Source organism: Panthera leo, chromosome A1 (genome assembly GCF_018350215.1).
Source record: "Panthera leo isolate Ple1 chromosome A1, P.leo_Ple1_pat1.1, whole genome shotgun sequence".
In the NCBI taxonomy this organism is placed as follows: domain Eukaryota; kingdom Metazoa; phylum Chordata; class Mammalia; order Carnivora; family Felidae; genus Panthera; species Panthera leo.
The window spans coordinates 125,314,027-125,329,184 of record NC_056679.1 but is presented as its reverse complement, the minus strand read 5'-3'; the positions used below and the strand labels follow the sequence as shown (position 1 = coordinate 125,329,184).

Here is a 15,158-nt window from a genome sequence, read left to right as displayed (position 1 = left end):
CTAAAATTTTAATAGACTCTTGTTACATTTCCAGACAATACATAAATGTTATAATCATTAAATTTAGGAGACATTCTCAGACCATGTAAACTTAAGCTGTGAAGGATACCCCAAAGCTTTCCAACTATTTCTTCACGACTATTCAACAAAGGCAAATCAAAAGGATGAAGATAGGCAATGTGGAAAACAGAAGAAAACATTATTTTTGCACAGGAACACCAGAATGAGCAAAAACTGCTTCAGAAAGGAAGTCATTCTTTATGCAAATAAACAAACTAGCGCTGCTTTCAGGAAGATGATTATTTTGATAAAGTTTATTCAAAGGTCTTAAATGATTATTTGTCTAAATAGTTCAATGACATGTTAATGTCAAACCAAGAGTTACTACAAGTTCAATTACCTTCTCTGAGCCAGCATGACTTTCATCTTCATGTTCCTCTTCTACTCTATCCCTTTTCAATGCTTTCAAAAATTCACTCTTCTTATCAGTGCGCATACGTGTCAGTTTGGTTAGACGAGGTTGCTGATTAAGTTTGTCAACAGGTGAAGAGGAATTTGAGCGATTACACTAGAAAAAATTCAGAAATATTAATAAACATGTAGACAAAGCGTATCAATATAAAGTTCACAACTACCATAACTTCCTATTTCATCTTTATTCACAATACAAAAGTGATTTTAAGTCTATTTTCTTCTATACCTGTATGTTTTATCTACCCCAGTGAATGAGCAGATTCTTTCTTCTTCTATAAATTTTTTTTTAACATTTATTCATTTTTGAGAGACAGGCAGACAGAGCGTGAGCAGGGGAGCGGCAAAGAGAGAGGGAGACACAGAATCCGAAGCAGGCTCCAAGCCCTGAGTTGTTGGCAGAGCCCGATGTGAGGCCTGAACTCACGAACCGCGAGATCATGACCTGAGCTGAAGTGGGACACTCAACCGACTCGGCCCCCCAGGTGCCCAAAAGACTTTTCTTTAAAAAAAACAAAACAGGGGCGCCTGGGTGGCTCAGTCGGTTGAGCGTCCGACTTCAGCTCAGGTCACGATCTCGCAGTCCGTGAGTTCGAGCCGCGCGTCGGGCTCTGGGCTGATGGCTCGGAGCCTGGAGCCTGCTTCCAATTCTGTGTCTCCCTCTCTCTCTGCCCCTCCCCCGTTCATGCTCTGTCTCTCTCTGTCTCAAAAATAAATAAAAACGTTAAAAACCAAAACAAAACCAAAACAATTTTGTTATAGCATAAAACAATTAAGGTCTGGCAATACTGAAAACTACTGTTTTAAATTAAGAGGGTTTTTTTTAATTACTTTTTTTTGAGAGACACAGAGAAGGCATGTGTGCAAGCAGGGTGTGGGGAGAGGGAGAGAAAGAATCTAAAGCAGGCTCCACACCCAACACTGAGCCCGACCATGACATCATGATGTGAGCCAAAATCAAGAGCCAGATGCTTAACTGAATGAGCTGCCCAGGTGCTCCCTAAATTAAGTTTAAATACAATTTTATAAAATATTCTAAAGCTATTTAAATATGCCTAAAATACATATAAGAGTGGTTTTTAAAACTGTGTTCCTCAGTTTTAGGGTCCTAATAATAGTTCCAATAAAACCTATTTTATAATTATTTACACACAGATACACAGAGGGTTTATCAGGTAGGATTTCACCAAGGAAAATATTTGTGGTTGGGCAAGAGGGAGGTAGGGAGAGACCTGTACTAGAGTCCTTTTGTTTTGGGGGTTCTGACAGTGGAATACATTAGAAAATAGAATGTTACAACTCCGTGTCACAAAAATTTGTAGCCATGGAAAACTACCGTAATGCTTAACTATTGGCAACACTATCTACAAACTATAAGGAATCTAAGCCACAATTACCAGCTATGAATGCTGGTCCCTTCATTCCAGTTCTAAATTTCTATGATTATGAGGGGCTATGATGTTCCAACAAAGTACTGAGAGCAATTTCAAATGTAGCAACATAGTCACAAGTGTCTTTTGATCCTCAACTAATCAGAGAACTCCCTGGTCTAGAAGTTTCAGAAACCTGGCCAAGTGACAAAAAAATACTTAAGCTACCAGGCATATTAAGTCCATAAAGTAACAATATGCACCTTTCCCTCCCTCTTCTCCTCTCTTGCCCCTTAAGTGTTAACACTAATAAAACATGTTAATAAAATAATGAAATGTCCATCATACCCAATGGAAGATTATGATACAAATCCTCATTTTCAGTCAAAGTTCAATCCTACAGCATAGCCTAACTCTTAACACAAATGTCAAAACTGCAACTGTCATAATTCTTTTCTTAAAAATTATTTGTGGCAATGGGAAGCCTAGGTGGCTCAATGGGTTGGGTGTCCAACTCTTGATTTCCACTCAGGTCATGACCTCATGGTTCATGGATTCGAGCCTTGCATCGGGCTCTGTGCTAACAACTCAGAGCCTGGAGCCTGCTTTGGATCCTGTGTCTCCCCCTCTCTCTGACCCTTCCCTGCTTGTGCTCTGTCTCTCAAAAAAACATTAAGAGGGGTGCCTGGGTGTCTGTCAGTTAAGCATCCCACTTCAGCTCAGGTCATCATCTCAGTTTGTGAGTTCAAGCCCCACATCAGGCTCTGTTCTGACAGCTCAGAGCCTGGAGCCAGCTTCACATTCTGTCTCCCCATGTCTCGGCCCCTCCCATGCTCATGCTCTGTCTCTGAATAATAAATAAACATTAAAAAAATTTTTTAATAAACTTTTAAATATATATTTAAATTATCCATACTTAAAGTGCAAAACTGATTAGCAAAGAGCAAAGTACTTGAATCAAGTTTTAGGGAAGAACTAAAATATCTCATTTTAATGTATTCATTTAATCAATCTATGCCTTTTGTTCACTATTACACTGTATGATTAAGATATGTTGCATTCCTCAGGAATGATTTTAAATAACATACCTCTTTCACTGAAGTTGTAGATGGGCTAAAATTCTTGGCAGTTGATTTAAAAGCATTGAAGTTGCCAACACCATATGTAGACTCATGAGGGAAAGAAGTCCCAACTTTATTTTCTTTAGTTTGGCTTTTCCATTGAGTAGGCTAGAGGAAAACATCAAACATTAATGTCTATCAAAAACAGATTATTCAGAGGAGAAAAACAAAGTGAACACAATACAGATGACTGTGTGTGACTCATAAAAATAATTATTGTATTACATCATTCCTACATATTTCTCTTCTTTTTCTACAACTAAAATCAAAGCCTGGTATTTAGACAAAAAACATCTGACTACATTACTATTTTTACAAGGTCTTACAAACCTGAAGTTAGGTTTGTTTTGCCTAATATCAAGAAAACACAAGTACGAGTTCCAAAAACCTAAAACTGAACACCAAGGAAACAGCACTATGTACTATTTAGCAAAACAAAATTTTATAGATTTACTACCAGTAATATAAGAAAACACATACATGAGCAAACACACACATCATTTAAAAGATAATTAAAACTAATGATACACAATGGGTGAACTCTCCACTTTAAAGTCAGTATCCCACCAACAACCCCTCCCACTTTGGTATAAAATTTTTTAACATTCTATTCTCAAAGTAACCCAATTGGTACCAACTTAAAACTTGCATTTTAAACAATTTAGAACTTACTTTTGTAGGTGGAGCAGCAGGTTTAGGGACTAAGCCTTTATAAACACTTGGACCAGTCCCGTTCTTAACTGGTTGTGACTGAAGATTTCCTACCACTGGGAATCCAGATAGCTGTAAGTCTTTTGTATTACCTTTCTTAATGACCAGCATCCTTGGAGCTCTAGATTTAGGATTCGGAGGATATTCTGCATAAATAAAGCACGAGCAAGAGTTACATACAGTTTAAATTTTAGCATAAAATTAAACCACACACACACACACACACACACACACACACACACACACACAGCATAATCCAATCCTTGATTATATTTAAAAATAATTGCTGCTTCCTGGGCAAAATAATTAAGCTAAATAAGTATAAGCTATATTCCTGCTTCAGAAATAAAGCTAAAACATAAACAGAATATAGCAAGGATTGCACAATGTCAAGTAATACAAATGAATTCAGCTGAACACTGGCCTAAAACGTTAATTTTTTTAATTGCAAATTTCATTCTAGTCTCCTAAGGCTTAGAATATAAAGTACATTATATTTTCCTCTTCTCCATTTTCAAAAAATAGTTTTTCTAACTCCTTCTCATTCTTATCTCACAAAGTTACTATCAATAAACAAAGAACTATAGTCCCTCAATTTCTAAATTGCTACTCAAGTTGTGACTAATAGAAAACAGAATTCTATTTTCACAATACCAAGTCATTCAAATATTTACTGGCCATCTAACTATAATGAAGGCATTATGTAAGTTATAGGGTAACAAACTCAATTCTTCTGAAGATAGTACTAGGAATAATTGCTAACAGAGCTGTTTTCTCAAGAGAAATTCAATTGCTAAAATATGAAAAACTGCCCATAGAGTTTAATTTTAATCCTAGAATTTAGTTAGTGTAGGTAATACACATGAGCATGTTCACAATTATTGTGGTGAAGTATGTCTTTCTTCCTTTACAAAAATTCTCTAAGTGTCAGTTTCATAGTTGAAGAGTTTAGAATAAAAGAATTAAGGGGAGAAAGCTTAGGAAATCTAAATCAAGATTAGCATTGTGTATTAAATAAGTTCCTGTGACATGCTGAGTTGCCTAAATGTTTGTGATGATGCCCCACCTCAAACAAACCAAACCAAAATTCCTACTGGATCATCTCAAAAACTAAACAAGGACTTATAGGGGCATGAAGAGACTCTCAAACTTCATCTGAGGCTTCAAAATCTTCAAAATATAGAGCTGGTATGCTACTTCATTTTACTGCTGATGTATAAAAGAACAAGAACCTAGAGCAAACTGAGCAAATCCTCTTAAAAGTTAAACACATGGCTAATCTACTAAGGCAAATATTCCAACTTCTTGGATGCCTTACAAGGCCCAAGGAATAAAGGCTAAGAAAGAAATCTTTGGTCACACAAAAACAGAAATTAAATCGGCAATATACAGCTTTTCTAAAGAATTTACACAATTAAGTCAACAAAACAAAAATTAAGTATAAAGATGTTTCAGGGTGCCCGGGTGTCAACGTTGATTAAGTGTCTGACTCTTGATTTTGGCTCACGTTATGATCTCACAGTTCATGGGATCGAGCCCCCCATAGAGGCACTGTGCTAACAGCATGGAGCTTGCTTAGGATTCTCTCTCCCTGTCTTTCTGCCCCTCCCCTGCTCAGACACATGCGTGCTCTCTCTGTCAAAATAAGTGAAGAAGAAGAAGAAGAAGAAGAAGAAGAAGAAGAAGAAGAAGAAGAAGAAGAAGAAGAAGAAGAAGAAGAAGAAGAAAGAAGATAGAAGGGAAAGAAAGATCTCACAGGTGAAAAAAGAACCCTAGAAACAGCACTAAACCATTTAAGCTTTGCAATTATTCTGGTAAACAGATGATGACAGTGAGAATAAAACTGGGGAAAAAAAAGATTGCTAAAAGGAATCTCAAGAAGCAGTAATGACTGATATTGGGAAATGCAAAAGGCAGTAAGAGTTTGCAAGGTCTCAGAAAGTCAAGTGCTGAAACAGAGGACATTTCTATCAGTACACCACAATTAAAGAAGTTCAAACATGACTGATAAGCACACTTCCAGTTCAAAATGGCCCATTAAGCACACAAGTTTACCTTCTTTACCTTAAAGTAGGTCCTATGTTAAAATTACTATAATGGAGGAAAACAAATACAACAGGAAAAGAGTCACCATCATCAGCAAGCGGTGATGTCAACCCACATTTATCAAGAAGTAAAGAAAAAAACTTTTATTGAGTGTGCACAAAGGAACCTAACAGCTGAGGATGGGACTGATCCACCCCTGAATCTTGGATTACAGACCTGTACTTGAAAAAGCCACACATGGCAGAGGGCAGAAGTGAAACTTTTCAAAGATCAATCGCTATGAAAAGAAAGTTACTAAAGGAAATCCTAAACAATGTACTATAGGCAGGCAAAAAATGATCCCACATGGAAAGCTGAAGGTTCAAGAAAAAAATAAAGAAAACTTTTGTGTATAAGCAATCATTAATCAAAATTAGAAGGCAGAAGAGAGCAGACAAGCAAACAGGTATGTTATCTTTAAACCTCAACATACTTCCTGACTACTAAGTTCACTTTCCTAAAACTGGATTCCTGGACATCTAGAGCAAAAAATAATGTGGCTTTTTCCTCAAAGAAGCCTTCAGGGCAAAGACAGAATATTCTATAAAGAAGGAAGGTGAAGGGACATGTGGCTGGCTCAGTCGGTAGAGGATGCAACTCTATCTCAAGGTCTTGAGTTAAAGCCCCACGTTAGGTGTGAAACCTATTTAAAAAAAAAAAGAAGAAATGTGAAGCCTAAGAAATAAATCATAGAAGACTAAGTAGCAAAGTAAGTACAGTACAGAGGTTAAGAACATGGACATTTATACCAGATTGATAGAATCTTGCTCCAACTCTATTAATTCTCTTATCTATAAAATGAAAAATAGCTCCTGTCAGAGAATTACTGTAAAATATTTTAAAATACTAGAAAAAAAATCTAGAAAAGTCAGACTATCTTCATTATAGTATGCTTCCAATCATATTTCAATATTGTATTAAACTTTAAGTTGATTTACAAAATTACAGAAGATGAGAAAAATTCTAACAGAAATAAACACAGACTAACCTATATCCTATGTAACTGTGCTGAATATACTACATAAACCTGCCCATTTAATAACAAGAGCTCTTAATAGCAACCATTACAATAAAAGTAATGGAAAGGATGATGGCAGCACTAACTGTCCAAATTTTGAGTCATTTATATTACAGTTGACCCTTGAATAACAAGGTCTGAAATGCACCAGTCCACTTACATGCAAGTACTTTTCCAACAAATACATAACAGTATTATAAGTATATTTTCTCTTATGATTTTCTTAATAAGGTTTTCTTCTCGTAGCTTACTCTGTCACAATACACATGTAATACACAATATATGTTTTAATCAATTATATTATCGGTAAGGCTTTCAATCAACAGTACACTATCAGTAGTACTTAAGTCTGGGGGGGCGGGGGGATCAAAAGTTATACAGGGATTTTCGACCAAAGGGGTGGGGTAAGAGGCATTAAGGCCCCCAACTCCTACACTGTTCAAGAATCAAATGTACTTATAAACAGATTCTCCCTACAAATTCTGACATTAATCTTTCAAGTGCTGAAGCAGTTAGATTCAAACAGTATCCAATGTCTCCTTCTATTCTTTCTCCATTTACTTTGTCAACTGGTTAACAATATGCAAACACTTGTATTAAAAAAAAACTAGAAAGTAAGTGATCTCAGTGACTTCCTCTGTAAATTACATGTCCATATTATTTCCAACTCAGATAAGCAGGCATCGTCATTGAAATTTAAGTTAAAAACACCTGAAGGCAAAAGAGTTTTAGATTTTCATATACCTGTTTTCTGCTACCCTCACAAACTATTATCTGACAATAACTGACTTTAAATATCCCTTTATTTCCTTGTTATTTATACTCTCCCAATATCTATGGATACAAGAGATTTTTTTTCTTAAATACAAAGTCAATGGTGGGAGGAGGACTGGCTCAATTCTTTCTAGAAAAAAACAATTAAAATACTGCCACCTATAATACAAACTAATTTGGCAACATGTGTAGTTAAGAGCAAACATTTCAATTCTTCATCCTCTTGTCTTTCACTACATTCCCTCCAAGTGTCTTCTATACGTTTTCTGATTCAATCACTTATTACTTTATTCTTTGATCTCTAACCTAAAAATTCCTCTTTTTTTGCCTTTTAATGAATCTACAAGAATATCCATCACTTAACTAGATTTGAACATAACTTAGCTAACGTTCAGGTTCATTAAACAACTCTAACATGATCAAGTGTTTTACAAAGATTGATTTACACAATAATTTTAATATTTTATGCAATTTAATATTTATACTGCTTTTCTCATTAAAATTGTGATCACCCTCATCTCTGAGATGAGAAAATTCACTCAGATTAAGTAATCTACCCAAAAGTCTAACCATTAGGTAAAACACCTAATGTTAGGGGCCCTGATCTATCTCATTCCATAACTAATGTCCTTAACTACTATATTATATACTAGTGGAGAAAATGGGAATTCAAGTATTTACTGCTATGCCAAATACTTCAAATTTTTACCATCCCCAACTAAAAATAAGCATACTAGGCCTGTAACTAAATGGTCAGAAAAAAAGTCTGCATACTACCAAGTGAGATCAAAGTCCACCCTTTTCTGATGCCAAGTTATTGACTTGGTTTCATGATCTTGACAAAAGAGTTAACTTTAAGGGGTGAACAAAAGCATATGGCCAAATGAAGGGTGAATCACATGTGAATTAAGTTTTCACACTAATTTGAAGAAGAAACTTAGTCACATAAAATACAGTAATACACAAATATCAAACCCAAACCTCAGCAATAAAAACAAATTCCTATTGTGAACGCTAATTTTAATGCAGAAAACTAAATGTTTCCGACTAAAGAAACTGACGTGGTTTGAATCTTTTTGGTTTTCAATTTTTTAATGTACAAATCTGTTTTGTTTCACAATAGAAGTTTGAAACAAATGAGTTTCATTAACTTATAATGTAAGCCAACAATAGGGGTATGGTGTTTTTTCTTTAATAAGGCCCCCTACATCACTCATACTTCTAAAAGAACTTACACGATGAACAAAATAATACTTCTAACTCCAACCAAGTAAAATTGACTTCTGTCAAGTTGTCTAATCAAACTCTATTAATTTTCCCTCATCAACCTTTAACGTATGTTGCATTACCTTTTTCTTCTTGTTCTAAGTTTAAAAACTATTTTCGTAAGACATTCAAGGAAAGTGGAGTCATTTCCACGTATAGACTACCAACAGATACTTTTACAAAGAAATTCGGTAAGGATTATTCCTTTCTCCTAATTCTACTTACAGAGCTCCTTTAAAAAACAAAATTCACTGGCTTTCATCATAATCGAATTCACTTAATGCAAACATGCATGTCACTCAATGTGTATGCTTTTGGCTACTATAATTGGAATTCTCTAGAAAATAACCCATCTTTAAGAAATAGTCACCAATTTGCTGTTAGAAAGCCAAGCAAATAAAATTCTTAAAAATGAATATTGATGCTCTTAAGTAGTATATCAAATATAAGCAAAAAACAGGAAAGCTCATCAAGTTATCAAGGAATAGACACAAAAATAAATGCTAAGTTTAAACAACACTATGCTTAAATTAATTACTATGAGTGAAATTTTTCATTATTTAGTATCTTTAGAACTAAATGTCAGACTCTGCCAATAATATATTGCTGACATAATTCATCAACACAAAAATAGCCAGTAGTACTTCTGAAAACACACAAATCAACAATTACTAATTATGTATCAAATTGTATACAAACATATACACATCATTTTTTCTCTTTCTCACCTCCCAAATATATCAGTCACACAACTGAGTATTTTAAAAAGGTCACAGGCACACTCAAGTACCTTTTAGTTTTCAAGTATTAAAGATATAGATTAATTTAGTAAGCATTAATCTTGGACACCCAACAACAGTGCTCCTGATTAAGATCAAAACAATAAAAAAGTCACAGATATAAGCTGCAGGAAGGTGTTTTTAAAAAAGCTAAATAAGTTCTAAGTAGAATTACACTTATGTAATTATATTTTAAACAGTTTAATTACTTTCCCTCAAGGTATTTTTTTTAATTGGGATATTTTGTTTAGATTCTTGCAATTTCTGATCTACAAAAGGACAGTTTCAGGGACAAACTGGTTTGTTTAATACATATTACATTTTGGTTATTAAATTTTTACTTACCTGGAAGGAAGTAGCACTAGAAAAGTTCTACTGAAGTCTTTCCTAAAATTCTCTCATGTCTTCCTCAGGAACATTGCTATTTTAAATGTTGCAATGGGGAAAACGATATTTGGGAACCCAGGGGGGAAAGTGAGAAAGGAATAGTGAAGTGTAATACAATGAAAACTTCATTGTATTCCTATGGGAAGTACTGGGAATTTAACAGTTAATCAAGCCACAATTAACCATTTTCTTTTTTCTAATGCAAACACACTTCTTAGTTTACCTAAGGCACAGAACATCTTCCTTTTAAACATCTTTTCAACTAGTGCTCAAAATCCTTAGACCAACCCTGAAACAGTAGAACCAAAATCTTTATATTAATACATTTTATTCTCAATATTTTCAAAGATGTACTTGCCTTTAAATCATTTCTAAAATTATTAAATTAACCAAGGATCAGCACCAATAGTATCTATAGGTAATTTTATATGACAAAAGCTCACTGACATTAATTTTTTATTTACTTTCATTCTAATCAAATCCAAATTATTCCTAATTTCTTAAGAGACTCTATTTAACACCTTCCAGGTGGTTCTATATTCTTATGCAATCAGCTGTTCCCAGAAAAACTGAATAATAAGGAAACATACCTAAGAGAGGAGCTTGGGAGATTTTTTTGGTTGGGTATGTGTGTGTCTGGGCGTGTAGGCCTGGGGAGAGTGGTAGAAATACTAATTTGCAATACAGAAAAAACAATGCCATTCACATGGTTCTAACAAAAGTGTCTGACCACCCCCACCCCCACCCTCAAAAAGCCCTTAAATAAATCGGGAGATCAAAAGAAAACAAAGTAATGCCCCAGAGTTATCACCCATAAATACATTAAAGAACAGCATAGGAAGTGGCAAAGTTTAAAATAATGCCTTTATCATTAGCACTAGTATGCTGTCACAAGCCACAATCCTTTTATTTGGTAAGTTGATAATTTTCAATAGGAAAATACAAATGAACATGTGTATAAGTTCCAAAGTGGATTCGTCGCCTTTGAATTTGGCATCAAATAATTTATTTTTCAGATATCAAATCTTCATATTTAAAATTTTTTCCATTATTTTAAACTTCACTTGAATCTTTAAAAAGCTGTCTGATTTGTACTATATGAGTGCGCTTTAATCTTCTGTAAGATGCTATCAAATTAAACTCAGCAGTTTTAAAGAAAAGGGATTATTACCAAAAAAAAAAAAAGTCATTAAGCTCTGACAATCAAAAAGACAAATAATTACAAACAGATTAGTTCCATAGGCAAATTTATACAAGTATTTAATACTCTCTACGTATAACCATTTTCATAAGTAAAAAAGATTAATTTTATGTCACACTATGATTAGAAGTACTTATCTTTTCAGTTTAAGTTTTCAACTGTGAAAAACTAAAAATTAAATTTAAACTAAGTTTTTTGTTTCCTTAAGATTATCAGGCTGAGTTTGAAACAACATTGATTCATTACATTAACTTACAACCATTAAAAAAACTCGTGAGTATACTTAATGGTACTAATCTGTGCAAGTCAAGTATTTCAAATCAAACTCCTTCTATCCCCAGTATCTTTTTAAAAGGTAAGTGCTACCGTTTTGTGTAGCTGAGCACTCAAAAACATATTTACAAGAGTAAGTTTAATTCTAGACTACTCTTTATTTTTAAAAACACAACAAAGTGAAACATACAAATAACATTTTATACCCCTCAAAGTTAAATTAAAAATTACTTACCCCATACACCTGCAGCTAATGATTTATTCTGATTTGGTTCTCTTTCATACTCAGGATTTAAAGATGGCTGAAAAAATTGGAATGAAAATAAATGTTCACGTTGCTCACATTTTTTAAAAATAAACCTTTTAAAAGTAATCTCAAAACCATACTGATAAAAACCCTGATATGATACGATGAACTCTTAACTATTAAAGACCATTCAGGAACCTCACTAACTTATTCTGCTAACCATCAAAATGGTTACTATCTATCTATACTCACTTCTACTAAAGAGAAAACAAGGAAATGGTCTTTAAATATTCTTACCCCCAACTACTTGAGAATGCGTGGATTTAAAAAAAAAAAAAAAAAAAAAAAAAAAAAAAAAAAGAGCAAACAAGGCAATGTGGTCTTTTCATCAACTGGAAAAAATCACCCTTTCTTAGCCTAAGGTCAAAAGCAAGGAAGAGAAAAATCAGACTACTCCCAACAGGTGTTAGGTGTTAGGTTTTCGTTGCTGGATGCATTCGCTGTAACACACTCATTCTCAAAACAAAGTACAAATTTTTATTTCAACAAGTGATTCACAGGATATTAAAAAGAAAAGTGATTTCAGCATTGAATGTGTACTCAAAACCAATTTTAGAATCCTAAATTTCCAGGTATTTTCTGTGTTACCTAGCAACAATGCCTGCCTTAAAGAAGGTATTTAACACATGTTGAATAAAATGAATCCTGATATATTTTACTTACCAACAAAAGTAAACTATTTACACTCTAATGACATTACTGTAAGTAAAGTCCCAAAAGAGTATACATGCATACCAGTATGATTCCTTGATACAAACTTAACAAGACTGAGAAGACTTTCGTGGAAGCAATAGGTGCTTTCTAAAAAATACAGTATTAGAAATTACACTATAGGTCTATCTATCTTCAGGGCTAGGATCATGACCTCGGAAGTTATCAGCAACGGCGACAACAAGGCTGTTGTAATAAAGTTAACAAAAACACTATCTTTGCTAGTCACAGCTACACAGTTCAAGCCAAGCCATCATTTTCTTCTGAACTAATACCACTATTTCCTAACTGGTCTCCCTGCTCTCACTCACTGTTATTCATTCAAGATCGAACAACTAAAATATTCTTCTAAAAAATTAAAATCAGATCAAATGATCGAAAGTTTTCCTTTGATCCAAAGGAGCTTCGTCCTACTGCACCTATAATTAAACTGAAAGTCTTTCCCTTTACCTGCCCAGGTCCTACTCAATCAAAACCTTCTGCTACCTCTCTAATCTGGTTGAATAGTCACTTTACCCATACTGACCTTTTCCCCCTCAAACATTACAAGCTTGCTCCCCACCTTAGGCCCTCTTCCCAGGATTAATAAAGCTGACTCCTTACCAACCAGGCCCTAGATTAAATGTCACTTCCCTAGAGAAACGTCTCCTGATCTCCAAAAAGTAGCCGTCCTGTCACTTTTTACCTAAATTTTCTACAAAATACTAATTACTTTCTTTTTATGTTGTGAATACATCTAATAGAACAGAAACTCAGTGAGAGTAGGACCTTGCTATCTTGTTTCACCTTGCAAAACAGCTAGACTCAGAGCCACTCAAATATATACTGAATGAAGAACGAACATATACAAATAATAAATTACCAGAGATGAACAACAAGAAAAAATGCCAAGATCAGTAAGATTTTACACGAGACCAATTTTTCATGCAACTAGAGAAGCAGTGTGTTTAGACAGTCACATAGTGAGATTTAAAAATAAAGAAGAATTAAGAAAATTCTGAATTTTTGTAGGGCACCTGAGTGGCTCAGTTGGTTAAGCATCTGACTTCAACTCAGGTCATGACCTCACAGTTAGTGAACTCGAGTCCTGCAGCAGGTGAGCACGAGCCCCAATTCAGATGAGCCCCACTTCTCTCTCCCTCTGCCCCTTGTGGGATTCTCTATCTCCCCCCGCCCCGCATCATTCACTTGCGCGTGCTCTCTCAAAAAAAGGAGGGGAAGGAAGGGGAGGAAAGGGAGACAGACATACAGAAAGAAAAAATTCTGTCTGTAACTAGTTCATAATTTGTTTTTAAGAGTGGAGTTAACTTTTCTAATTGTATCTGACCTAAGCCAACAAGTGGTTTACCTTCCCTAACCACTAAGAAACTTTTGAATAAAGTAGCTGAAAGACAAGGAGAACTATCCTGGAAGTAACTTAAGAGTAATATACGAATGGGGGCACCTGGGTGGCTCAGTCAGTTAAGTGTCTGACTTCACCTTGGGTCTGATCTCACCATTAGTTGAGTTCAAGCCCTGCATCAGGCTGTGTGATGACAGCTCAGAGCCTGGAGCCCACTTCAGCTTCTGTGTCTCCCTCTCTCTCTGCACCACCTCCCACTCACATTCTGTGTGCGTGCGTGCGTGTGTGTGTATGTGTGTGTGTGTGTGTGTGTGTCTCAAAAATAAACGTTAAAATAATTTTATAAAAAAAGGTAATAAATGAATAATAAAACATTACTTAAAAGAGACAGTCTAAATAAAATGTACTAGTAAAATATTCTTTCCAAAAGCTTAAAAGCTTTTCAGAGATGTTATGATGCACTTGCAAAAAAGCTAGCAAGCTCAGCCATTGTTTCTAAGGGAAACTGTTCAAATTTAAGGAATAAAATGACACAGATTATCGAAAGTTTTTAAATGATTATATGGTTAAGACACAGGAGTAAGTAGGAGGAGGGAGAGGAATTGAGGAAAGAGAATTATATAAACAAAGAGCCTCACAAAATGTTAAAGATTAAACATAATTGAACCAAGTGTGATTTCTATAGATATGAACCATAGTGATAAAATCTCATAAGAAAGCCTTGATGTTAAAATGGCACTTGCAGAAACCTCATTTGTATTAAAGTTACAAGAAACTTACAAAATCCTCAGCCTCAAACTGTTTGCGTTCTCTCTTGTCTTCTTTCCTCCCTGCTTCATTGTCAGGTATGCTGTTTTCATGTAGTCCTTGGCTTTTCCCAGAATGGTAAATACTGCTACGAGAACGAGAACTTCCACCATGGTATCCCCCTCGATGATTTATGTTTTCAGTACCATTTCTTCCATGCATCCGCCATCCATTTTTTTCTTTCCTTCCAAAGTTACCTTATTTAAGAATGGTAAAGTAACATAAATTCAAAGATGGCTCTGGTTAACTACTGAATCACAAAACATTCTTAAAACAACATGAAGAAAATCATCCTACACTCTCATTTCTTAGCAAATTTTACCTCCATTAGGACGTCCAATACCAGAATCAAAGCCATCTGAAGAGTTGTGTCGTCGACGATTCACATCGTAACGATTTTCTGTCCATGAAAAATTTTCAGAATGCTTCTCAAAATTCAGTGACGACTGAAATCATAAACACATACATGAACATACACATAAAACCTAAATATAACTTTAAAAACTTGTAATAATCCGGCCTACATTATTTCCAA

At 34.7% G+C, this 15,158-nt stretch overlaps 1 protein-coding gene across 4 annotated transcripts in view; it reads right to left on the bottom strand.

Annotated features, from left to right (window-relative positions):
* The window catches only part of GPBP1 (GC-rich promoter binding protein 1), a 74,657-nt gene that overhangs the window by 13,181 nt on the left and 46,318 nt on the right, over positions 1-15,158 (bottom strand). For 3 of the 4 annotated variants that reach the window (XM_042939468.1, XM_042939477.1, XM_042939461.1), the window contains exons 4-10: positions 14,946-15,069; positions 14,597-14,820; positions 11,692-11,758; positions 10,573-10,632; positions 3,635-3,819; positions 2,930-3,070; positions 401-568 (exon numbers count right to left, since the gene is read on the bottom strand). In XM_042939468.1, coding sequence (XP_042795402.1) covers positions 401-568; positions 2,930-3,070; positions 3,635-3,819; positions 10,573-10,632; positions 11,692-11,758; positions 14,597-14,820; positions 14,946-15,069 — 969 coding nt within the window. The remainder of the gene's footprint in view (positions 1-400; positions 569-2,929; positions 3,071-3,634; positions 3,820-10,572; positions 10,633-11,691; positions 11,759-14,596; positions 14,821-14,945; positions 15,070-15,158) is intronic. The other variant, XM_042939486.1, reaches the window with a different exon arrangement.